The 25,011-nt window shown below is 40.4% G+C and overlaps 4 protein-coding genes across 8 annotated transcripts; 2 read left to right on the top strand and 2 right to left on the bottom strand.

The window, feature by feature from the left end:
- Positions 1–71: 71 nt before the first annotated feature.
- LOC137953978 (uncharacterized) lies at positions 72–6,392 on the top strand. 3 transcript variants are annotated; one of them, XR_011112459.1, is made up of 4 exons: positions 72–924; positions 4,993–5,064; positions 5,142–5,938; positions 6,044–6,392. XR_011112459.1 is itself a non-coding variant. In XM_068801554.1 (3 exons), exons 1-3 carry the CDS (start codon positions 367–369, stop codon positions 5,142–5,144), a joined length of 633 nt encoding a protein of 210 aa, XP_068657655.1. In that variant the 5' UTR covers positions 72–366; the 3' UTR covers positions 5,145–6,392. The 3 variants fall into 3 exon arrangements, 1 of the variants encoding a protein (XP_068657655.1); XR_011112458.1 differs by having other exon boundaries at positions 6,028–6,392; XM_068801554.1 differs by having other exon boundaries at positions 5,142–6,392.
- Positions 6,393–7,122: 730 nt separating this feature from the next.
- On the bottom strand, positions 7,123–9,834 carry LOC137952758 (formin-like protein 8). Its single transcript, XM_068799816.1, has 2 exons — positions 8,707–9,834; positions 7,123–8,476 (listed from the first exon to the last, which is right to left on the bottom strand). Exons 1-2 carry the CDS (start codon positions 9,759–9,761, stop codon positions 7,174–7,176), a joined length of 2,358 nt encoding a protein of 785 aa, XP_068655917.1. The 5' UTR covers positions 9,762–9,834; the 3' UTR covers positions 7,123–7,173.
- Positions 9,835–10,141: 307 nt separating this feature from the next.
- Positions 10,142–13,480, bottom strand: LOC137953324 (E2F transcription factor-like E2FE). 2 transcript variants are annotated; one of them, XM_068800666.1, is made up of 11 exons: positions 13,210–13,480; positions 13,059–13,126; positions 12,913–12,965; positions 12,748–12,825; positions 12,561–12,620; positions 12,356–12,473; positions 12,092–12,159; positions 11,924–11,996; positions 11,766–11,839; positions 11,285–11,675; positions 10,142–10,423 (listed from the first exon to the last, which is right to left on the bottom strand). In XM_068800666.1, exons 1-11 carry the CDS (start codon positions 13,293–13,295, stop codon positions 10,323–10,325), a joined length of 1,170 nt encoding a protein of 389 aa, XP_068656767.1. In that variant the 5' UTR covers positions 13,296–13,480; the 3' UTR covers positions 10,142–10,322. The 2 variants fall into 2 exon arrangements, with proteins under 2 accessions (XP_068656767.1, XP_068656769.1); XM_068800668.1 differs by having other exon boundaries at positions 11,766–11,827.
- A 334-nt stretch (positions 13,481–13,814) lies between these two features.
- On the top strand, positions 13,815–24,916 carry LOC137953786 (uncharacterized). 2 transcript variants are annotated; one of them, XM_068801295.1, is made up of 12 exons: positions 13,815–14,332; positions 14,411–14,559; positions 15,679–15,792; positions 16,171–16,289; positions 16,755–16,801; positions 16,903–17,003; positions 21,988–22,075; positions 22,866–22,971; positions 23,422–23,560; positions 23,668–23,739; positions 24,215–24,328; positions 24,421–24,916. In XM_068801295.1, exons 2-12 carry the CDS (start codon positions 14,458–14,460, stop codon positions 24,511–24,513), a joined length of 1,095 nt encoding a protein of 364 aa, XP_068657396.1. In that variant the 5' UTR covers positions 13,815–14,332; positions 14,411–14,457; the 3' UTR covers positions 24,514–24,916. The 2 variants fall into 2 exon arrangements, with proteins under 2 accessions (XP_068657396.1, XP_068657395.1); XM_068801294.1 differs by having other exon boundaries at positions 13,815–14,355; positions 14,431–14,559.
- The last annotated feature ends 95 nt before the right edge of the window (positions 24,917–25,011 follow it).

The raw sequence follows: 25,011 nt of genomic DNA, 5'->3' as shown, positions 1-25,011 counted from the left end.
ATGAGCATCCGTACCAGTGGATTATTTTTATTACGATCGAAGGGTTTTTATGCGTTAATGGCACCGGAACAATCCCCTACACACCTTGTATCATTGTGGAGACGATTGCAAGAGGGAGGAAACAAAAAAAAAAAAAAAAAAATCGACCCTGGAGTGGAAGTAATCTCTCGCTCGTTTTCGTCGATTTAATGAAATTTAATCTTTGGGTTAACCTGTATGACCGCATCAACAGAAGATTTCTTGGAAAGACTTGCAGTCGTCGCTCCCTCCTAAGTACGCCTAAATAGGAGCAAATATCTTCCATTCTTCGGGGCAGTCCCGTCGGCCATCACCACCGGAGCCTGGGAGGGTCATACTGCTCACAAAATGCCAAAAAGAGCACCAACTCCTCCTCCGCCGCCGCCATATTATCAAACCCACGATCCCTACGCCGACTACATCCTCCTCCCGCCTTACCGCCCTCCCCGCTTTCGCCGGAAACTTTTCTTCTCTTCCTGCCTAATCCTCCTCCTCCTCCTTGTCGTTGCCCTCTTCTTCCTCTGGCCTTCCGATCCCGACCTCTCTGTTGTCCGCCTCCGTCTCGAACGCATCCATGTCTCCTCTAGGAAGCTTATCTCCCTCGACATATCCATCGCCCTCACCGTAAAAGTCTACAACAAGGACTTCTTCTCTCTCGATTATAAATCTCTGGTGGTTTCTATTGGGTACCGCGGAAGGCAGCTCGGCTTCGTGACCTCGCATATGGGACACATCGGTGCTCGGAGGTCGTCATATATTGATGCCACGTTGCAGCTTAATGGCGTTGAGGTGCTACATGATGCCATCTACTTGATTGAGGACATGGCCAGGGGTTCTATTCCGTTTGATACTGTTACTCGTGTTGACGGGTATCTGGGTCTGCTCTTCTTTGAAGTTCCCATACAGGTAATTTCACTTTTGATTTCGTTCTTGAATTTTGTCTGGTTTTGGGATGTGTTGCCATAAATTTTGGCAATTTCTACTTTTGTCTTTATACTTACTGAAGTTCCTGGAGGTATCTGATAGAATGACAATTAAAAAGGGTAAAGCCAAATATACGATGGTATAAATTGAAGAGTGTTTGAAAGGACAGACATCGCTAGGTTAAATGAAGATTAACTTTTACTAAAAAGTCAAGTCATGATCGAGGCAGTCACCTCTGTGGGTGGGTTTCCTCAATTCCATCCAGAAAAAAATAATTTTGCTGCACAATGTGCAATTTTGGATCTCTGTATTGCCACACTTGGTTCTTAGTTATACCTCTCTATGTGCTCAGATTTGAAAAATATATTGGAACATGCCCTCTCAGTAGAATTTTAGGTCTGTTTAATCAACCTGGCCGAAAATAATTCTTGACATCAGTCTACTGATACAAAATTTCCATAAAACCGCGAGGGCCTTGTTAAACATGGATAACAAGAATAGTTCTTTTGCAATGGCAAATTTGGAGAGACAGTGGATGAATTGAAAGGTCTCCAGAGATTTCATTTGGTTCTTCTGAGGTGAGATACCCTTGCTGGTCGGAGAGGCTTATGGGTGCTGAAGGAATATGGACATGGTAAGGATAATGGAAGGCCGCCTCTTGCAAAGGAGATTCAGTTGAGGCTCAAGGCTGGGTATGAAATAGCAATTTTTCTTCTTTTCATATTTTAATCTTGAGGAAGAAATGGAGAAGAAGACACCATATTTTTACACTGAGGGGATCGGTGTTGCATCAGAAGTGTTGAGCATCGCAGAGAAGCTCCCTTATTGAAGGCTGCTGTGTACATCACTTAACAAATATTTTATCAACCTTGTTTACCCTAATGAAGTTTGGATGACATTACACCAACAATTTTGTTGGAGATGTAAAAAGATAAATAAAGAACAAGAAATCGAACAAAAGAGAAAATGTTATTCTTTTCTTTGTTCCTATTGCTTTTTAAAGGAAAGCTCATGTGGTCCAGTTTCAAATCTAGATCTGTTTCTTGCATGAAGGAAAATAGAAAGCACTTAGTTCACCTATAGCAGAACTAACAATGTTGCAGGGAAAAGATTAACTAATATATCTTGGAAGAGATTTCATCATCATTATCCAAGCTTTATCCCAACTGGCATGGTTTGCTTTCATAAACTTTCTTCCATGCATCTGCTCTATTATTTGTTAATCCTTTTGTTTATTTTATTTTTTAACATATGGGTTTTTATTAAAAAAATGAGTAGTTTAAAAATCTATAGAGGGAGAAATTAGTGGAGTTGAACCTTTCACTCAATTGTCACATGGGAAGGGTTTCTTGTGTGGGGCCTTGGGTTCAAGTTTCACCAGGGTTATTATGTGTGCGTTATCTACATTAATTACTTGTGCAGAATCTCCTTCTACAATAAGTGGGGTAGAAACATACTGTGAATGTAGCTTTGCTCCTGTAAGAAGCCCTCAACTCTTCTTCTACCGAGTCCCAATGCCTTGCTGGGCCTGCAAAAACTAGCAAACTCTGACCAGAGCAATCTCTTATACCTCCAAATCCAGCTGGCCCAGGGTTTCCAATAGAACTGTCATTAAAGTTCATTTTTAGCTTATTTTGGGGAGGGGGCATCCATGGTGTGTGGAAGGGAATGGTTCTTAAGCTTTACAACTGGAGAGGACTCCAAATCCATGCTCCCAAGATAGAGTTGTGTATTTCATTCCATATATGCGAGAAAATCATGGTCAGAGAGACCTTCCATAGTCCCTTCTTGTTTTAAAAGGGCTTTCCTTGTTTTTTGTCTGTTTTTCTGGGTTGGTAATTGTACTTTGTTAGAGCATAGCTATAATCTATTGGTGGCTACTCTTGTCATTGTTGGACTTTGCCTTCATGGCCCATTGTAATTTGTAATATATATTTTTCTTCTCTTCTCAATGAAATTCTAAGTACTTTCAAGAAAAATAAAAGGCTGTGTAAAACACATGCACTTATACTGAATTTCTTTAAAACAGCCCTCCAGATCTCTTGCTTTTGTCAGAGTGAAGAAATTGATGGTCCGCTGTTCCTTCCTCTTATCTATATAGCTTACATAGGGAGTTCATCACAGGCTTGCTCTTCTTTCTTAGCTTATCACAGATTAAAATCTGTTCTGCTGCTGGTGGCCATAGAAATTGAAGAGCCTTTGCTGGCCCTACAATTTTTCAAGCCAAAGCTGCCCTGGTTCATGCAGGAGTTGGGGTATACGAGGCTATAAATGATGCTGTGTGGGAATTCTTGGGTTCCATGTATCACGTTTGAGAATTCGCTTAGATGTGTGGAAGAAAGTGGAAGAGAGAAGTAGAAGAGAAGAGTGAAAGAGAAAAGGGAGAAATAACTGGAACGTGAAGAAAGAAATGAGAGAGATGGAAAGGAATTAGGTGTGAGGCTGCGTCCCTTGTTTTATTTGTAACCTTCACTTTAAAAAATAAGAACTACAATATTTCCTTCTACTTAAGCTGAAACGAGGGTGAATATGGACTGAAATATAAAGAAAATTACATCTCAACCTCTTCGTTGGTCCAACTCTCCAACATGTTTGTTTCTCATTCCTTTAGTTGGACTAGTTGATGCTATGGCTGCTAGTGGAAATGGTAAGTTATCATTCCAGCTATGAGTTTATAGAAGTCATCAGACATGGATGACCAGAATAGGTGAGATTACTATTGTTAAGCTCAATCAGAAAAATTATCTCATGTGGGCCAGAGGTGATGAGATCTTTACTGGTGCAAAGAAGAAAGAAAAGCTGATCTATGTCTCAGACTACCGAATGGATGTATGATAATTTTCCAGTTGTGTTGTGGCTGCTTAACAGTATGGAACCACGTATAAAAAAAAAAAAAAGTTAAGTAATCCTTGAAAAGGTTGATAGGGATATATGTGTGTCCCTACAAATAAGGGTTCTCTCAAGACCAGAACCTGTTGAGGCTATGTGATTTTTACTCTAGGTATTTTAATGCGCAAAGTGGTGATAAACTGGTTAAGGGGTTTGTGGGCAAATTAGATAGTGTGTGGCAGCAGATTTGCAACTACCATCCACTTGTGTTGGATGAGAATGAACTGGTGAAACAAAGGAAAGTGGTATGAGTGACTTGTTTTCTCCAAGATTTAGGACTCAAGTATGAGGCAATTCAGATCCAAATTTTAGGTAATACTGACTGATCCTCCTTTGAAGAATCAGTCTCAAGGGTGATGTGGGCTGAGCCAGCAATGCCAGCTCAGATAATAAAGGTGATGTCTCAGCTTTAAATTTGAACCCACTTAATCCCTCTAGAAAGGGAAAAGACAGGACCAAAGGTCAGGTCAAGATAAGGTACAAGAAAATAGTGTATCCATTGTGGGCAAGCAAGTCATGATTCAGAGAGGTGTTAGGAAATTTTTAGTAAACCCACAATGGCAAATCAGCCTGCTCAAGGGGGGTGGGGTCTACCACCACGAGCATAATTTAATTTACTAAACTTAGTGACCGTGAACAAAGATGATTCACATTGGCTGGTTCAACAAATCATGCGGGTGTCCATTGCATCGACCAGAGTGCAGCCCCAATCCTTCTTCACCGCTAGTGCTACCCTAGCTCTATTAGGCAAATCTACCTTCCTTTGATCAACATCATCCACATTTTCTGTAGATTATGGGGCATTAGCGCATATGACAGGTAATTCTAGTATGTTTCAGCTATATCTAAATCTAGTACTTTGGATTAGGTATTCTTCTCTGAGGGTTGTTACAGTTATTCTAGTACTTCTTGGTTGTATCTACGGCTAGTACCCTGAGGGGTGAACCCTAATTCTTCCCTCTTTTATATCCTACCCTTTCTTTATTTATCAATGACATCCATAAATTCTGAAAAAAAAGACAAAAGAACAAGGATAATTTTTGTTTCTTTGAGTTTTTTTTTTTTTTTTTTAAAAGAACTAAAGTAAATTCCTTTAAACTGGGTACCACCTTGCCAAAGTTTTCTTTCAATTTGTATTCCCATCTAATCTTCTGTTTGCAGGGAAAAGTTTCTTGTGAAGTGTTTGTGAACACTGATAACCAGACTATAGTTCGGCAGGATTGCTATCCTGAGGTGAGTCTATTATGTCTTCCAGTTAAGGTTCTTTGTTTAATATTGAACTTATCTAACTAATGATTGTGCATCTTCAGTGAGTTGCATACAGAGCTATCTTGGTCGAAATGTTGATGGTTCAAAAACTCGCATGCCGAGCTGTGTATGAAATTGAGCTATCTGTTGACTGATTGTGATTCCTATGTGACATTATGTTATGGAATTGCCCCATTCTCTTTGTACAGATACTTAATGTAATAGTAATATGATATCCATGTTTTGGAAAAACCGATGTTAAAAGTCGTTGGTTGGAGCTTATCCCATGTTCCATATGTTGTCGGTAATTCTAATACAATAATTCTTCAAAGCTGGGTTTATGATGTTATTATCTGTAAAAAAAAAAAAAAATTGCTTTGTCAGGGAAGGGATCTTCAGCTCTCAGGGCAGGGAGGGTAGGAGATTCTTTAATCTTGTTTTTTCTTATTGGCTTGAACAGAAGGTAGGTAGGGTCTATTAAACTGCCTCTTGATTTGGGTTTTTATGAAGTTGGTTTGCTGCACCTCCATGGAATTGAAGCAGAATGGGCGCTGTCTCTGTATGATGCCATTATGCTTCATGTCATTGTCATTTTTGTCCGAGAAGAAGCCCAAGTCGACCCTTCCTATGCTTCTGTAGGAAAGAAGAAAAAACAGAGAGAGACGACAGTGGTCGGCTAGTTTTACTTGTCCAAATCATTGTATTCAATACATGATTTCATCCTTTTGGTCTTAACGACTTTGCTAGAGGCGGGATGGGTGGCAGGCACGTAGTCTGCATCTCTTCCTCCACCTCCGCCCTCCTTTCGACAACTGGTGCCTTACCATTTCTGCCATCAGAGGTGCCTTTTCGTCCTCAGGTAAAATTACTTAAACGAGGGACCAAGAAAAGGAATTCAGATTCTTTCTTCTGCTGTAAGTTAACGTGTGAACTCTACAAATCTACAAGATTTTTTGGACCAGAGACAACGAGAAAGACGAAGGGACTCAAACAACCAGAGAAATGTGTTACCCTGCTTTGCCTCTTGTGGGGATCATGCTTTCCAGAACGCTTTGGTCGGACCCACCCTTGTTGCAGGATGGGGGAACCCACCAGCTCGCCTCTCCGGCGTCAGCAACGACAGCGACGACGACGGTGAAGCGGTGCATCTGCTCTCCCACGGGCCATCCCGGATCGTTTCGTTGCAGGCATCACCACTCGCAATACATGTGGTTCGCAGCTGTAAGACCCAAGTAGGGGTTGATTGTACAAAAACCCATTTGTGTCTTGTAATTGAATTGAATCGCTCTATATATATGTATATTTGTTGTTTACCAGTTTTTGGAGATCGTCTCTCGAAGGTGTTTGGTGGTATTTCTTAGCTAGTTTTTCACTTGAATGTCTCTATTTATTGGAAGAAACAACCGGAGAGGGGAAGAACCGTCTTTCTTTCTTTTTTCTTTCGCCCCAGTTACCAGAATTAGCAGAAAGGATGAGGAGGAGGATATCAGTTGGACCGTGGCTTGAAGGTGTCAAATTTTGAGTCTGTTACAGGGGAAATGCAAAAGCTGCAAGATTGTAGAAATTCTCGGGTTCTTACATGGAAGGTATCCATTCTCTGGCCACTCTCTAAATGCATCACATATTTACATCAGCGAAAACACTTTTCCGAGTCCTTTTTCTCATTCCTGGAGATACTGTAATATTGCGGGAGGTTTCAACCTGCGATCGAAGGTGACAGATTGCCTTCCCCCCGGCAAATTTGCATCGGAAGAAAGAAATAGACAGACAAGAAAGGAATGGTTTCCTGAAAACTGGAAAATCTCGATGGTTTAGGGAACTTGGATTTATTTACAAATGCAAAATGTTGGCGAAGTTTTGCCAAATTCGGGGCTGAAATAAAATTTTCATTTTAATACGAATTAAGTTTTAGTTATGGAATATCTTTTTTTTGCGAAAAACTTTTAGCGACAAGGCTATTGCAACGAGTTTAGGAACCAAAAATTGGCATTTCTATTATGAATAAAAATGAAATAATCTGATACAGTTCTATATTGAGGGCCCTTTCTTCTCAAATTCTTCACACCCTGTTCACAATTATGACATGTACAATCTTCAGAACCCATCATCAGAATCACCCGTAGTCGTCTTGGAGTTATCCGACATGAAATGTGCCGGCAAGTTTGCAAATCTTGGAGGAACTCGGTTCTCCGGCGACCCCAATGTTGATGGCTGTCCAACCTCCCCGCGTTTCTTCTTCTTCTGCTGATTCCTCGCAATATCTATACACACCCGATCTACCAGTTGCAGAAAATCTTTCACTATGATAAATAACTGCAGCGGCTGGTACCCTTTTTCCTTAGAAGCCCCGGCCTGGTAGTAATCGTAAGTTCTCTTGACGAGCTCCAACACCCTCTTCTCTTCATCTCTCACCACCTTCAGCTCCTGCTCCGCCTCCTCCAAGAACCCTTTCATCTCTATCACAAACTCTTCGATATTGCTACCACCTCGAAGCTCTGCTACGAATCGTTGAATCTCGTTTACTCTCCCCCCGAGCATTGAACAAGTTGCAGAGAATGATTCGAAGTCTACCATTGCTGCCTTCTTTACATTAGCGAATTCTACGCCGAGTCCTCCGACTACTGGCAGTCCGAGCCGCATGTATTCGATCTGTCTCTCCTCTTCTGCCACGGCACTAGAACCAGTGCTGCTGCTACTAGAACCAATACTATGGTTTCTGTTGAGCACACAACGCTTGCCCTCAGATCGCACTACTTCTTCCACAACAAAATGAAGCAGCGTCGTCTTTCCTTCGCTGCTCTTCACATCGGAAAGCTTCAACAGAGCGGAAAGATTAAACGCTTGAGCATTCCCCCTTGCGGTTCCGGCATTCATCCGATTCCCAGCTTTGAGAACAGCTTCAAGGAGTTTCAAAAATAGTCCCCGGTTACGAAGCTCTTTACAAGCCAACTCGAGAGTCTGAAGAGACTCCTTGAGGTGGAGGATTTCTGGGTCGTAAGTTGATTTGAAGAGCATGGCATCTAGACGTGTAAAGGGAGAGGAGACGCTTTTGAGAAGGTGGTACAGGAAAGACTCAGCGTCGGGGAGCTTAGATGGGTCGCCGGAGAAATCAAGAATCGCGACTTCTTCTTCTGCAGTGGGTGCGATCTTGGTGAGCTTTTCGAGGGTATCGAGGCTAAGGCCACGGCCGGCGATGAGAGCGTCGAGGATCTCCTGGCGGGTGACAGCGAGTGAGCGGAGAACGATGGCTATGTTTTGTGACTTGCGGGGGTCGAGAAGACGGGTCGGCAGCGGAGGTTGGTCGGGTTTGAAGCTGTCGGAGGTGGCGCCGGCGGGTTTGGATTTGCGATCGGTGACGACGTAACCGAACAAGGCCTCCATGAGATCGTCGTCGAACCTTTAAAATATGAGAAAAAACAAAAAGCTGTCAACAAAGGACCTAGTCCTGATACCAGATGTGTGCTACCCGAATGTGTCTCCCCACTACTTCTGCGTAGTTGACTGATTTCCTAATTCCCATCCCTTCTCTCTGTGGCTAAGTTAGACTCGACGGCGTAATTAACGAGGAGTAAACTACAAATGTAAACCAGGAAGAACAAGCGCATTGAAGCGTGTAAGTTTAATTACCTGAAGGAACCACCACCTAACTTGTCCCAGACCATGGAGTGATCAGCATGGGGCGTCACCTTGTCCCAATGCAATGGTTTTAGCTTTGTCTGATCTTTCGCCTTCTCCTCCGGTAGCCTCCCCATCACGGATTGCCCTCTCGAAGGTATTCGCGATGGCACTGTCGGTGGCCTAGATGACGATTTACCGCCAACCGGCCTGGGCGGTGGAGCTGGTGGTGGAGCCGGTTTAATCCCTTTTGGTGGTGGTGGCGGAGGAGGAGGAGGAGGAGGAGGAGGAGGAGGAGAAGGAGGAGGTGGGGGTGGTACCGGAGTTTTCTTCTGCGGAGGGACGACAACCGGCGGAGGCGCTATCGAGGAGGAAGAGCTGACCGATCTCACCGGCTGCCGGGGATGAGCATGAAGATCACGAGGATCATCAGGGTGGGTTGATTCCTGAAAAATCCGATGATGTGACAAATTCGATAGCTCGCCAGAAAGCAAGGGAAGCTCCTGAACACGCTTAGCCTTCGAGGCTCTAGACCCCCCATTTCCTTGTTGTTCATCAAACACCTTTTTGCTGAATCTGCTCTTCTCATCAGAGCCATCCAGCTTCCTCCAGTACAGCACGTCGAGTCCGTTCTCGTCAACAATGACTCCTTTAAGCGTTCCACCAAACCTGTAAGTCTCACGGGGTACCCCCTCGTCACCACCACGGGGAGCAGTATTAACAGCCGCGACCTTCTTCTTCCTCCTCGGTAAAATCGCAAACCTGTGCAACAGAAAGAATAAAACTCCCGAAACAACAAGAGTAGTAGCCGCGGTGACACCAACGGCTTTTCCCACAATTGACTTCTTAGACTTCCCACCAGGCGGTGGGAATGACGTGGGAACCTGCGCCGGAGAGGGTTTGGTGGGAGTACTAGGAGGAGGAACCTGGAGGAGAGTGGGAGAGGAACCGGAAGGGAAGAACGTCTCGATGTTCTGCGGAGAATCGGAAGAAGAAGAAGGAATTAGGAGGGAGATGATGAAAAAGATGAAGAGGGTGAGGATTGTGGATTGGGAGAGAGAAGCCATGAGGAAGGGAGGCGTGGAGAAAGAGAAAGAAAGGAAGAAACTGAAATTGAAATTGGTGTGTGTGTTTGTTTGTTTCTTCGTGCGGTCAATGGAGTGGGGAAGAGGAGGTTTACTCTTTCTCCTAGTCTACTCAGTCGTTTTGACATTTTCAAATCAGAGCAGGTTGATGCTGCTGCGCCTTCTTTATTAGTCCGCCAACTTGTATTTTAGTCACTGTAAAATGAAAATGGTCATGACAGCTATGGCTGAGCGAGTGCCGTTGGGTATGGTTGTTTACTCCGTCTCGCTCTTGGCCAGCTTTGAAATAAGAAATATTTTATTATAATTTTTCAGGCTTGTTTTTCTTTTCCAAATGAGAAGACAACTTGAAAATCAGTGAGCTCAATAATCTTCCATTGAATGGTTATAAGTGTGCTGGTTCGCTTACAGAGGAGAGGATGGTAAATAATTGGGGGGACAGATACACATTAAAAAAAAAAAAAAAAGGAAAATTAAATAGAGGGCAACAAAATGCCTTGTTCATAGGAGCTCCATTATTGACAGTAAAGAAGAATTTTAGGTTTAGTGAATCGCCAAGTGAGCCTTGTGTTTTGTTCCCTGAGCCACTTCAACGTACCATGATTTCCATGCTTCCATGTAATGCGCAAACAACTCAGTTAATGCTGCTCACACAAACATGCAACAGAACCTTGTCAAAATTTGAACTGCTAACACATTTCTGATTGACTACAAGTTCAATTTATTTGTCAGTCATTTACTAGTACCAATACAACCATTCCACAACCAGCTAGGCAAGTAACTCTGAACAGTGAAAACCAAAGAAGCAACCCCATTTGATGACCTACACTGGTTCATACCTTCAGTGACTAACCAGGTAAGGCAAACTAGCTTCGCAATATGAATGTTAAAAACTCAATCATCAAACAATAGCTATATCTTTGAGGGATGTCAAACAGATAGACCAGATCAACAGACAACTGTAAGAAAAAAACGTATCTACATCTGGTTTCATGGTCAACTGAAACATATCTAACAACACAGGCAGACGTTGGAGCTATCATTGTCTCACTTGAAGCATTAGATATGACAAGATGATAAGAAACAAACAACACCTAGTTCTACTTTCATCGAATAATTATGATAAATTGGTAATGAAAGTGCCACAAAGCAGACCGTAGTTGCCATGGGTAGTCCATAGCATCTACCTCGGTTGAAAGCAATCTGCAGTTTGCAGCCCCCAAGTATGGGTTCAAAAGAATGCAACACACTAAGCCAAAAAAAAAACTACCCCGTGTGACCATGAGACTTTTCTCATGCTTATGAAGGCCATCAATTAGACAATAAGAATAATCTCACATAAATTCAAGATTAAAAAAAAAAATCTGGTTCTTAAAAGGAAAGACCTCGTCATAGTATAAAGAAAGCAGCTTTAGGATAAACCCAGAAGATAAAGAAGATTTTTGTGCTTACTAATAACCCAAACCTTGGCTCATAACCTAAAACTAGAGAAATGTAAAAGTTACCTTGGTTGTGATATCGAGGTCTAAACGCAGATGTCAAGTTGTCCCAATCATGAACTCTTTTCCTGCTCTTCTCTTTCTCTTTGTCCGTCGCTTCTGTTAATGAAACTGGGCGGAAAGGACCGTAGACGTAACCTCTGGATCCTTTTCCCTGCTGCATTGGATCATATTGAATATTTGCCTCACAATTAGTTGGAACTTTAATAGCTTTCTCGTCAATTGGAGAAACCACCTTGGTCCTTCTAGAATCAATATTGGTAATATCTGTTCCAAATTCCCTGTCATTGGCTTGCCTCACATTTAGGATTTTATCACAAGGCACCAGATCCGACTCTGGGTTTCCTTTGAGACCCAACCATCTGAAAGCCGGCTTCCTAGAATCAGTCTGATGGGTCTGCAGATCATTTAAAATGTTGAGAATATTATACCCAGAAGCCTTACTATACTGTTTCCGTATCCAGAAGTAATTCGTGCTTGGAAATACCTTCTCTATGAGATTCAACGATGACAGTACATTCGCAATATCGTATAATCTCCGAACTTTTGCTGCAGAGTTATCTTATGACGAAGCGGTTAGTCTTAAAGTTTTGGGTCATTAATAGTTTAAAGAACAGAGAACTCTATGCAAAGAAATTTCATTACTTCTCATCTGTGCAGAGTTAGAAGCGTCTCCAAGCAACAGTCTTGCAGCTTCGTCAAGAGAAACCATATCTGCCTAAAAATTTTAAAAGGATAGAGCAGTGAGTTCGGAAGATCAAACTTCTAAAAATTGAACCTCTAACAGCTTTGGAAGCGAAGTAGATGGCTTACATTGGTGCACAGGAATAGCTTGACAAAATTCTGTGTAAGGAGGCCGAGTGATTTCTCTCTCCTGTTGTCTGTTCACAACCAAAGATTGAAACCGCAATAATAGTAAAACAAATAGTGAATTATCTGATGAAGCATCAAATAGTGACCCGGCGTCCCCAGAGGAACCTTCCGATCTCTGAACAACAAGGGCTTTTGACAGACTTATTTCCTTCACTTTTCAATGAAAAAAAAAAAAAAAATGATATCAAGAAGCAAATGGCGTACCAATTTGTTTCTTGGAAGAAATATCAGAAGGTGAAGAATCTTTGGAGCTCCATTGCTCATGTACATTTTCCCTTATGCGTTCAATCGAAGGTTTCTCATCATCGTCAGACTCGCATACCTGATAACAAACAATAAGTTTTAGAAATGCACTTCTCCGAGCAATCAGCAAACGAAAATAACGCATCGAGTCCCATTAAGGAGCTACCTTCGTATAATTGCAAGAATTTCCTAAAGTAAAGCAAAAATTTTCCCTTATCGCTTCCTCCTGCAGCCGGAAGAATTGGATCAAAATCGAAGAAAAAAAATTGGTTCTCGCCTTCGCACCATATAAGCAGAATTTGTAATAAAAAAAATAGTATAAGAAAGAAAAAAAAAAAAAAAAACTTCTTCACCTTAAGCTCTTGTAAAGCTTTCGGGATCCCAACAAAACCCTTCCACGAATAACGATTCTTAGCCTTCCTTGCGAGAACCTGAGTTAATTCCAACAAAAACTTAACAACCCTGCGCGGAAAAGTGAGTTAAAAAAAGAAACGGTACATAGAAATGGAAAATCTTACACCAACACTCTCCAATACATTTACAATGTCATAGATCCGCCGCCTCTCAACACCTGAAGCAGCCCAAAATAATTTTCTAAAGGCAGATAAAAAAAAAAAAAAGTCGACCACGCTGAAAGTAGAGATCAAACCCAATCCATCCCTACCTAATTTATTTGCGGCTTCATCCAGCCCTACTGACTCAACATCATCTCGATCGTAAAGGTTCAGGAAGCTGCAACAGATGAAACCCATAAGAAACTACAAAAACTTTAACATGGTTCCAAGAAAGATAAACTGAGAAGGATCCGAAGGTACTTGGAGCACAAAAGCCCGAGTGACTTTTGCTTCCTGCTGTACGTTCGATGCCTGGATGCAGGATCAGGGTAAGAAGCAGAAGACATTTCTGGGGTGAGTGGGCGCGAAGATCTGGAAAGGGATTACGAGGGTTAGAACTAGAAGAGGTGAGACAGAGAGGGTTACGTTGAATTTTTATTGAGGATGATTTTACTTTGGCGGGTTGGGAATTTCGAATTTAGGTTCGTAACCCAGGCAGCGAGGGTCGGGAAGAGATGAGAGCGGAGGCGGGATTTTGAATTGCGCGCGGTGGGCGTTGGAGTCGGATTCGCTTTTTCCCTCCTAAATCGGTTGACGAGATTGGAGAAAATAATGCCACAAATAAGTAGGAAATGGGGAAATTCGTCAATTTAAATTTCAAATTTGTCTCTTGTGGCCATTAGAACCATTAATGAAAAATTCAACCATTTTTTTAAAAATTATTAGATAAAAATTCACTTTGAGTTGAATTTGTTAGATTGAGATTATCTCAAGAAACCCTAACTTCGATTATCAAAAATCAATAAGGTATGCAGCTACTACTGAGGCTGCAATCTAATACTTCAACATATAGTTGATTTGTACAAAAACATTTTTTTTTTAATTCGTCAACTTTCAGTAGATTGATTGCTCAAATGAAGAAAAATCCAACTGCATCAGTTGACAAGCAATCAATCGAAATTTAGGATGAGTGATAGAAATTTTTCATCGGCTAGCGAGGTTTGGGCTTTTATGACTGTGATTGAAGCCTTGAGGAAGAAGAGAAGTGGGTTCGACTACGAGTACTATGATAGCTAATCATTGTTTGAAAAAAGAAAAAAAAAACACATGACAGGGAATGAAATCACCCGCCTTCTGCAGGAGGAGGTTGCAGGAATACAGGGTAACTTAGATAAGGGACCGGTCCGGTTGAGCTGATTTAATTGACCGATAGAGCCTTAATCTGAGTTAAAAAAGATTTTAGATTCTCCAGTTGATCTCGATTCCCGGGGTTCTCAATATCCAATTTGAAAACTCCAAAAAAAAGAAGCTCGTTTGGTGGCTGGGTAGGGGAGACGGAGGACAGAAGGGGGGAACAGAGTGAAGAGAATCGAGCTGCCCGGCCGTGAGTTAGTGACGACTTAAAAGGTTAGCATGACTGGATTTTTCTCATGGGATGCTGAGAATTCCCTTGCTAATGCAGGTTCTTGCCCTCTTAAATAGCTGCATATACGCCAAGGAGAAAGAGGGATGGACTGCGGCGGCATGGGATGCGGAACACCTTGTATAGGACCAGCCACTAGGCGTTGCGGTCTCTGCGGTGCAGTAGCCTATTGTTCTCTCTCTCATCAGGTTTTTCGTGAATATTTGTTTTTCATTTTCTTTGTACATACTCGAATTCAATTATGTAACTCATTTGATTTCTTTCTCTTGTCAATGATTAAATTGGTTCGTTTTTCCAATGAAATCTTCTTTATGCTACCTGTTGCAACCCCTTAACATATTCCAAACGTATCCTCTAACGGGTACGAGACGACAACGATTCAGTAGTTTCCCTTTCCTTGTAACCAGTACGACTTGATAACAAGTGGTTACTTAGAATCTCTTCTGAGGGAGTAAGGTTCACGATATAACCTGGCCTTACAGAACAGATCGTGATAGCCTGACCACGTATACGAGAACACTTCTGAGGATTATGTAAGAGAAGTATGAACATTGGCTTTTTTCCTTTCCTAAGCATCATTCGATTCTGTTGTAGTCAAGCTAATGAATTGCACAATGAGAGAGAAGCCTTGCATTGTTAGGTAGCGGTAAAGCGCAATATGACAACATGGTATTATGCTGGATTCCTGATCAACCCACAATTATCTAAATATGTAAATTGATTGGTTGCAGAAGTACAGATGGTAAGATGTGTTACTTTGTTCAATTAACTTCTACTTGAGAAAAATTTATGGTATCTATTGAGACAGATTCAGAAAATGAATTTAGTATGAAGCATAATAATTTCATGCTTACCAAGGATAGAAGAAAGTTTAGATAACCTTTATTGGATTAACCAACTGCTTATATTGTTAACCAAATGGCATTTCTAAAGAAGAGGAGGATTATTCCTTTGCATTATCTGAATGAAAAATCTTTATTTTATAACCATAATGAGTACTGACCATAGCATAAAAAGATTGAAATATGGGAAACAATGCCAAAAGGACTAGGGCCCAACATGCACCAAAATGCACTAAAGTAGGTCTCCCGTTTTGTGTTGCAAGTCTTACATGATCTTCTTCCATCTGTTGTTACATATGTTTTTCATTGTTTATCATTATAAAGAACTATATGTTTTTCATTGCCGTTCAATACCAGCATGGCTTGGCAGTTCTAGCTTTTGATATATAGTAATATGTTGGAATTGGTCTCTTCTCTGTAAAAAATTACTTATGCTAATGAGAGTTCTCCTATCTGTGTTCCTAGATGTCACATTGGAAAGATCATAAAAAAGAGTGCAAGAGACTTGAACAACAAATGAAGCATGTGGATGTGCTGAATGACTTTCCATTTACATTTACCATAGAAGCCACACAGCAGGTATCTAAACTGTTGGTCTGTTCTCATGCTGTTAAGGACTTGTGTTGCCCTGCTTTCATGAGAGTTTTGTAGCAGATGGCAACAGCTGCAGGGCTTTGCTCTTCTTGTAACTTCTGGTTGCGTTTTAAGCTTTTTCTATTATTTCCATTGGTAGCTTTTCAATTGATGCAGTTGTAGGCTGTTCTCTGGGTGCTGACCACAATTTCCTAAGAACTGTTTGTACCATTACTCTTACTTCTTCATGGGTTGCAGTGGTACTTAACTGTTGCAGTAGTGGTTCTTTTCATTATTTATGATTTGTGCCTATCTGTGTGTTTATTCCATCTCTGACAGATTGATTTGATGGCTGATCTTATTTATTGTCTTTTTTTTCAATAGGTACGTGAAAAGGTGCTAACGCGGTGTTCCTTCTTGATGAGGAGAGGCCTTCATCAAATAGGACTGTGGAAGCTGGAATGCAGCTGCATACCATCAGCTGCTTCAGCTGATCATTCACGGTTGCTTCTCGCCTCTTTGCCTGTACGAGCTGTGGCTATACTATGATACAATGGTGTATGGGCAAAAATGCCTCTAAGGGCATAAGGGTTGAGTTCCCGAATAGAGTTATCAACTATTCAGAAAAGAAAGGGTTATTTAAAGTATTCATGGGTGGTTCTTATTATGGTATACTGTGTGCCAAAAATTTCTTGTGAGAGATTATTTCAGAGCTCTGATTAGGGTCATGAACTTTTAGTGTTGACTATCATTTGCTCCAACTGCATGACAAAGTTTATGGCAGAATTGGATTGGGGTATGTTCAGAGCATAATTGTATGAAAATAAATGTGCATGGTAAAACATTTTTTAAGCACATATGAGTTCTGTCATCTTATCTTTTCGTACATTTGATATGCTTGAATCTATTCTTTTTGTTACCATGGAGAAATTTTCCTAAAAGGCTATTTGTAATTTTTTAATTCATAGGGTGTACAATGATTGGGATCTACCAAGTATCATGTGCCCGTGTAGTGGTATTTTTCATGCTCCTTGTTGTCTTTAGATACAAACAACTGGCGTGTCTTTAATTAATAGTGGGAAAGAAGATTTTAACTCGGTTCGGTCCTACATGCAGAGCCAAGGAGCCCAGTTCCAAAGTGTTTAACCAGTTGGAATGATTACTATAACTGGAGGTGTCTCCCTCTACATTCACCTGTTGCTTTACTTCTTCACTGGGTACGAATTTTGTTATTCTTTGCAGGTTCCTTGCATCTGAGCCTCTAGAACTATATGTTCACTGATTTTTTTTTCCTGATGTGGTTCTTATCCTTGTTCTGTGGCTGATATTGCATGTGATACTTTTAACTTCAACACTGATAATCTTAAGTTCCTGTCCATCAACTTGTTTCTTGGAATAGGCAATGTTCAAACAGGTTCTGTTCAACACCGATCTTTTATTTCGTTATGACAACTTATGGTACAGAATGAAATGACCAGTGATTCCTGTTGGAATTCCTCTAATGACAGGCCGTGGAGGCTTCGGTCATTAATTTCTGTTAAAGCACCATTTGTGTACCTTTCTATATGTGAGAAGTTGAGAGAGAGAAAAGAGGAGGAAGAGAGAAGCAGACCAGTACTTGAGAAGTCATGATTCTCGATTAGGGGAAAAGAACGAGTCCCCTAACCCTTTTATTAGCTTAAGTGAGTTGTAGAGGAAAAGGTTCCACTACCCCTCTAATATGTACACCTTATATCTCCATATATACAAGTCCAAAAGATATGAAAGTTAGACCAATAGGCACTTCTAAACTTCATGAAACTAATGGCACTCTTCTAGATTCAATCAGGCTAATGTGTAGTAACCAAACTACCCTTCCAGTATATTTAACACTATAATTTTTTTATTTTTTTGAAAATGGTAGGAATATTTATTTATTAGAATTTAAGTGTAAAAAAATTGTGGTTAGAAGGAAGGATGGATTTTCACAAATAAGAAGAGTGTTGGGGGACTGTTTCAGCAGGAGTCCTCTGGGTAATTGCATTTTTATGACAAGGAGCTTCCTCCATAGAGAAGTGCGCTCAGCTGTATAACACTACAACCTTTTCACCAAGAGATATAGATTCATTAAGGCATAGACTTGATACCCATACCACCCAGATTTTTTTGGAAGGCACACTTTAGACCAATTGACCAGGTTGTAATGAATTTGATCTAAGGCTCCCCACAAGAGGAAACAACGTACCCCTCATTTCTGCTAACAACATTGAGTGGGCAAAGGCAGAAAAGAAAGATAGTCGTTCAGGATCCCAGCAAGGGTGGCTTTAACAATGTTGTTTCACCAGCCAAGGTTAAATACTTTGCTTTCCCTGTGGAAAGCCTTCTTTGAAGTTTTTCAATCACAGGGTTTCATAGATCCCCAATGACCTCCCCACAAACAAAGGGAGCCCTAGTAGCTAGAGGGCCACTTATCCTTAAAACTGAGATCTTTCTTCCAGCAGGGCATTCTATACCATGTTCGTTGAGGAAACAATGTTAAATTCTGGTCCAAGATATGGCCAGACAAAGTTCCCCTAGCAGCATTCTTTCCTTGTTTATCTCGTTTGGTTGCTGATCAACGAGTCTTGTTTCAGGATTGTTGAAATATATGTTAAGAGTATTTTGATCATGTCAATCATGCCTTATGTCCCTCACAGGTTACAGTAAATTTGTATTCGTGTTGGTGTTATGTGCTTCAATTTTCATTTTATTTTGATGTGCATTTAGGGAGTTATGATAGCTTAAGGGCTGAGGGGCATTATTATAACTTTACTGACTTATCACCTAAGTGATTATATAATAGAAAGAGGGGTCATTTTCAAATCTTAACACGTGCTGGGAATAGCTGCACACTTCTCTCATCTCTTCTCTCCAGGAAACGAAATTTCTGAATTCTTTGTTGATTGAATTTCAAGGTTAAATTTTTCCTTTTTCATTTGTTCCATAACTCTAAGGTTGATGTCTTGTGCTGCCATTTGAGCAGCTTTATGAAGTTTTTGTGCCTTTAGAGGCTTATTCTTTGGAAACTCTGTGGGTTTTCCCCAAATCTAGACCTGCACAAGTCTCTGGACTTATGCCTGTTGCCCACATCATCAACTTGTGCTGGCATCCTCGACATACTTGGTGATTCTTGCTGGTTTATGTTAAATTACATTTGTTAATAGTAGTGCTTTGGTTTGCAATTTTTGGCTCCGTAATTCTGCATTGTGAGCCCCGCTTCATCTATGTAGGCAGTATACTGAGGTTTGCTGTGTTTTTGGTGCCGCGTGGGTGTTAGTGCATTCCAGCTTCATTGTTGTGTGGATTGCTATTTTTTTTGTGGTAGACTATGGATGATTTAGGGGAAATTATTCCCTCTGCCAAGGAGTCTGGCAATTTAGAAGGTAAGGAACACTGTTGTTATCTTTACTGAAAATTCAAATGGGTAGAATTATCTTAGGTGGTCCACGTCTGTCTGGATATATCTTAAGGCTAACTGAAATAACCCTAATACCTTTTACATATATTTCAACAAGGATAATTATTGTAATGGGGCTTGGGATTGGCATTTTCAATGAAATTTACTGCAGCATGAGTTAGCTGAAGTGTCTAGGTGGTTTTTTTTTTTTTTTTTGAATGGCAAGATTGATTTTATTTTATTGAAAAAGGGCACAATGTTATTACAAAACTCATGCTAAATTGCTACAAGAGGGGCAGAGGGGGGATCCCTTACAATGAGATATTGGCGAGAGACCCCTCCTTAGCTAAAGAATTCACTAAGGAATTAATCGATCTTAAAACATGATTCCAACAAACAACAATATTTTCAGCAACATCCATGATCTCATAAAAAAGATGGTGCAGCCTACATGCCTTTTCACCCCTGAACCAGCTGATAATGATTTTCAAGTCTTCCTCAACAATGAGTTGCCCATGGAGTATGTCCTTAAAGATTTGCAAACCATGAAGAAGGGCAGAGAATCCAATAAAGGAAGAGTCAGTCACGCCTAAAGGTCCAAGGAAGGAGAGGAGGTTGGCACCATTGGGAGATTTGAAAAGCACCCCCATAGCCAGCGGGCCCAAGGTTACCGAACAAGCTCTCATCAAAATTGAATTTGTGTCAATCTTTAGGTGGAGGGTTCCACTGCTGGAGGGAGTTCTTCTAGGGATGGAGAGATGAGCAATATCCTCCCAATATTGCCGAATATAAAGTCCTTCGAATTGTTGGAATTCTTTTAAGGAACACAGCCAAGAGATTATTCTTTCAAAGCCGTGACTCGCCCTTGCAGGCCCTCTCTCAGAAAGATTGATTTTATTGAAGAAAGAAAGGCCACTGCTAGTCTCCCACAGAGGGGGGGAGGCAGCGGAAAGATTACATAAAAAGATATGTGAGAGATACTATTCTAAAACTGAATCATAAGGTTGTTATCATGGTTAGAGTCTTGTTATTTACAATGGGGGTGTGAAGATGCGGTTGTTGGAAGTGTAGTTCCTCCGATTATTACACTGTTTCCTCTTATGATCTTTTCTAATCTTCTAGTGTTTTTAGTCATCCTTTTTCGCCTCTGGTTTGGCGGTGCCTTGGGCCCCCTAAAAGTTAAGCATTTTATGTAGTGTGTTTCAAAAGAAAATTTTTTAACTACAGATCAATTAATCCGTTGGGGTCAAGTACTTCAAGATAGTAGATGCAAATTTTGTCTCTTGCAGGACACGTCTGTTGTTTATACTTTCTTGATTGCCCTTTTGCATATGATGTTTTGGCTGCTATGCTTTGGAAATTTGACTATCTTTTTTGTGTTCCTTCATCGTTTCCGGACTTCTTGTTACAAAGTTTTTGCAAGGTCTTTATGTCTGGGAAAGTGCTCTGGTTGACTGCTTTTATGTAGTTATTTGAGCCATTTAGGAAGAAAGAAATATTGGAAATTTTGAAAATAAGCCCATATTGTGGGTGGGTGGGTGGGGGGGATACTATTGAGCACATGAATCACTACACTCAATTTTGGGTTAGTAAATAGCTGTCTTTGCAGCAATTTTCTTGCACCATTTTGAGGTCACACTGGCACGAAGTGGCTGCTTCAGCTGACTCCAGAGGTAGTCGTGTTATCTCAGGGAAGCCACTTCATGAAGGGTGGTTAAAATTGAATTTTGATGGCAATTCAGAAGGGAACTCTGGCCCTGCAGGGGGTGGGGGAATCTTCCTTGACTATCTGGGAGAGGTTGTGAGGGTATATTCTGCTCCTTTTGGGGAATGTGATTCTTAGGAGGCTAAGCTTCGAGTTTTGCTCTATGGTCTGAAGGTATACAGGTAACATTTTGATAGGTCTCTTGTTGTTGAGGGTGATTCTGCTGTGGTTATTCAATGGTTTTCCTGAGACTTCAGGACTCATTGGTGATTTTGGCATTTTCAGGATGAAAACATGGATTTATGTCATGGTTTATCTTTACAGTGGGAACATACTTTAAGGAGCGCCAATGGCTGATAGCTTAGCACAGCTGGCTGTTTCTCTTTCTCATCCGATGGAAAATCATTCTTACCCTCTGGTCACTGGTTGAGCTTGCTCAGTTTGGTCTCTTGGATGCACCCTTAGGGATTTGATTATGTATTTTTCTTTCATCTGATTTTTCGATGTTGAGCTATCATTATTCAATGAGCTTCTCATTGATCTCTGAAAAAAAAAAAAAAAAAGAGGAATGGAGATGCAAAAGAGTAGACATGAGCAATGGGTGATCAAGTGTTGAGATGGATGCGAGGAAGGTGGTACAGTGATGAAGGACAACCATATGAGACTCACCAATGGTGAGGGATGGATTATTGTGACCTAAGGAAGAAGAAGGAACCTGCAGGAGAGAAGAGATGATTGCAGAGCAATGGTGGTAGAGACAAATTTATTGCATTCACATATCAACTAAGAAGAATCATATCATGGCCATATGTCGATATATATATCACTGAAACCATTGTAAAGGGACCCCCTCCTTGATGTTCCTGTTTGCCTTTTGGATTTAATGAAATACGCTTGTTCGAAAAGAAAAAGTAACTGCAGTTTTTTAATTACAAAACTGCCCCTGATGTCACTCTTCTAGTTCCTCTCTTAAACTATATGACCATGCATGTGCTTATGTGCCTTAGGGTATTATAAACTATACTCTCATCAAATAGAACATTTTCTTTAGTGTAACAATAACAATATTATTATATTGCAGCCACTTACCATTTATGAATCTGTTCAACTTGCAAGCATTGTGCTGCCAATTTCTGAAGTTCATTGCAGATTTCACATACTATATTTGGGTAATATTTATACTCTAGTATCTTTATTCTCCCCTTTCATGCAAATAGGCGTTTCTTTTTATACATCTATTCAAGTACCTTTTGTCCTTGCACACACACACACACACACACGCAAGTGTAGATATTGTTGGCAGTCATCATGACCACCACCATCATCATCTTCATCCAACTCATGTCAGGAGTATGTTACAATTGGTTGCTGTATAACTAAGTAAAACAACAAGGAGAAACAGAAACTTAAGAGAAGTTGGATGAGGTTACTGTAGATCTGTTGAGGGGTCAAAAGTTCACCTCTCTATTTATACATCAAGTAAATCAATTACACAGGGAAAGACTAAATCGCCCCTCCCTATTACAGCCAATAAATCAACAGCTGTTACCACTAGAGAGACAGGTACCCCTAACAAGTAAAATTACCAAACTATCCTTATGCATTCTAATAGTTACATAATCTTGTCCAATATGTTCTTCTTCGTTCCATTGTTTTTTGTTCTCTGTATAGCCCTTCAATCACATGTTATTTTTGGCCTGCATCTATTACTTTCTGGTCCTCTATTTTTAGCTTTCCTCTCTTCACTCTATTGCTAATCTCCACATTGCATACAAGTACTATTGTAGCTTATATCTAGATCTTTCTATATGTACATATTGATGCTATTTTCCACATTGCATACCAAGTACTATTGTAGCTTGTCGTTGAAGCTTTGGTTCTCATCTTATTAGTATAGGACATTTTTCATCCTTTTGTTTTACTGATCTCTTGATTTTGCTTATGAACCCAATGTTGAAGGGCCTGATAAAGAGCTTCTCCAACTAGGAATCTTTGGGGAGTTGCAAGCGCTTCTTGGTTGTCTGGTGCATATAGATTTTGTTGGACCAGCTGTTCCTCCATACAGGTTGTACTTGGATATATGCTTGTTTGTGAGTTTCCAAGTAATCCAGTCACAACCAGCAGTCAGGCCTGATATTTGACTATTGAGGGTTGTGAATAACATGTTGCCTTTTTTTAATTTTATGTAGCATTTTAGTTCTGTCTCTCATGTAGTTAAAAGATGTCCTACATCCTGGCGTCTTCCAAAATTTTTAGGAGATTTTCATTTTTGTAAAGATTTAGTCATTGGCTGCGTTCATGTTGTTAGATCTGTTGCTAATGAATTAGCTAAAGCTCTCTTCCCTCAGGGTTTGAGCCCTTTCTTTAATGAATTACTAATATTAAAAAAAAGGCCCTGATAACTCAAAAATGTGAGAGTTCTCTTCTTTTTTTTCTGCTGGTCTACTGAATTAAATCTTATATGGTATTTCTGTATTTGTGTTTTGAGCTCATTTTTAACTGCATTTGGTGGTAGGGATGGTGAGAAAATTGACATCTGTGGATATACTCATTGTTCTGAGGCTGGTTGTAGCTGTAAATCTCCAAGTAATGGTACTTCTAAAGTGACTATGCAACTTTGGAAGGGACTTTATCATGACAGACATAAAGATATAGTAAAGATTCTCACCTCCTCCCACTCGAATCTCTCTTCCTGATTAATCTGCTAAACATTGTTATATTATTAATTATTGTGTCTTACTAACTACCGTGTTTTGGGCAGGACTCCTTTCCTCACCTTATTGTTGCTCCAAATGCTGGTATAGCTGCTTATACTAGCTGGTTACCAACTATTGTATGTTTTCTAGCCCCAAAAACTTAACGTTGTTTTGTGTCAGCTGAAAAAAAATTCCCAGGATTATGCTTGTATATGAAGTTAATATTGAGTTTGTTTGAAACATTTCACTTTGCTCTTTTAATGACATATTAACATACACAAGAAAGGAAAAAGATCATCTAGTCAGAGAGTCTTGAAAGCTTGCTCTTGCTTTACACCAACGACAAAACATCCAACTTGTTCAATCATAAAAGAAGAGCAAGCTAAATACTTCAAATGTGAACTAGAGACCTTTATAGCTTGATGAGCTAAATTTAAATTGATGTAATCAAAGCCAATATTTCTGTAAGAAGTTTCTTAAAAACTCCCACCTTGTAGAGGCTTAAACACTTCAAATGTCCTACCATGGAAGGTTTCTTCATTTGAATTGGTGCATTGCTTTTATTTTGGTGGTGTTATTTTGTCTAGAATTACTTATTCACTCCTTTTTCAGGAATTAATAAGGCTGATGAATGTGCCAGCAATATTTTCTGACTATTGTGAAGAAGCTGCACAACTAGCTGCCCATTGCATCGGCAATATTACTGGCCATCCTCTTAGATACCCTGTATGTTGTTTATCCCAACTTCCCACTGTTTGTAGATTCATGGGAATCACTTGATGCTAACTATTACGTGTATGACCTGCATCATCGTGCAGATTCAATTGAATCCATTCAGGCAGCCACTGGCGGTGGAAGATTCTGTTCTGTACCTCCCTTGCTATTCCAATTGCTTTCTTTTTGGGATGTGAAATGGAGTCAAATAGTATTTTATGCCAAAAGGTTGGAAGCGATCTGCCTCTGGAAAATGATTAATCATAACTTATCACCAACAGTCATATTATCAGTGCAAGATTCTTGTGAAGAAGTTCAGAAATGGTATTGACAGCTTTTTGCTGAGAGTGAAGTTGAAGTCTGGGCATGGTTCAACTCCACTAGACCTACTCTCAGTATGAACTACAACGAAACTCTTTCAATAACCCAGGGTGGCCGAAACTTTGGATTTACATTCCATATACTTGGGTTTTACCTATGGAAGAGCTGATCACTTTCTTCATTTTGGTGCCAATTGTGTAACTTCTCTTCTAGTGTGTATTGATCATATAATTATGCTAGACGGTGTATTGACCATCTCATTTTTTCCAGCTAAAACCGACAAAGGCATTATTACTTTGATAAGCCTTAAAAATTGACTGAAACATGGACCATTATTATTCCGAGTTATCATTGCTTGTTCGGGTAAAATTAAA

The sequence above is a fragment of the Aristolochia californica genome, unplaced genomic scaffold (assembly GCF_029961685.1).
Source record: "Aristolochia californica isolate CCGP_79_NKW_82.1479 unplaced genomic scaffold, dmAriCali1.0.hap1 SCAF_16, whole genome shotgun sequence".
In the NCBI taxonomy this organism is placed as follows: Eukaryota; Viridiplantae; Streptophyta; class Magnoliopsida; order Piperales; family Aristolochiaceae; genus Aristolochia; species Aristolochia californica.
This window is presented reverse-complemented; position numbering and strand designations above follow the sequence as displayed.

Bases quoted from the DNA above. Each gene is read 5' to 3' on its own strand.
- LOC137952758 (XM_068799816.1), bottom strand. From the start codon at position 9,761: ATGGCTTCTCTCTCCCAATCCACAATCCTCACCCTCTTCATCTTTTTC. The intron at 8,477-8,706 runs GTAATTAAACTT...CATATTTTAAAG, and splicing joins TTAGGTGGTGGTTCCTTCAG to GTTCGACGACGATCTCATGG.
- LOC137953978 (XM_068801554.1), top strand. From the start codon at position 367: ATGCCAAAAAGAGCACCAACTCCTCCTCCGCCGCCGCCATATTATCAA. The intron at 925-4,992 runs GTAATTTCACTT...TTCTGTTTGCAG, and splicing joins TCTTTGAAGTTCCCATACAG to GGAAAAGTTTCTTGTGAAGT.
- LOC137953324 (XM_068800666.1), bottom strand. From the start codon at position 13,295: ATGTCTTCTGCTTCTTACCCTGATCCTGCATCCAGGCATCGAACGTAC. The intron at 12,826-12,912 runs GTAAGATTTTCC...GAATTAACTCAG, and splicing joins ATGTATTGGAGAGTGTTGGT to GTTCTCGCAAGGAAGGCTAA. The intron at 10,424-11,284 runs GTAACTTTTACA...TTGTGTGAGCAG, and splicing joins ACCTCGATATCACAACCAAG to CATTAACTGAGTTGTTTGCG.
- LOC137953786 (XM_068801295.1), top strand. From the start codon at position 14,458: ATGGACTGCGGCGGCATGGGATGCGGAACACCTTGTATAGGACCAGCC. The intron at 14,560-15,678 runs GTTTTTCGTGAA...CTGTGTTCCTAG, and splicing joins ATTGTTCTCTCTCTCATCAG to ATGTCACATTGGAAAGATCA. The intron at 15,793-16,170 runs GTATCTAAACTG...TTTTTTCAATAG, and splicing joins CCATAGAAGCCACACAGCAG to GTACGTGAAAAGGTGCTAAC.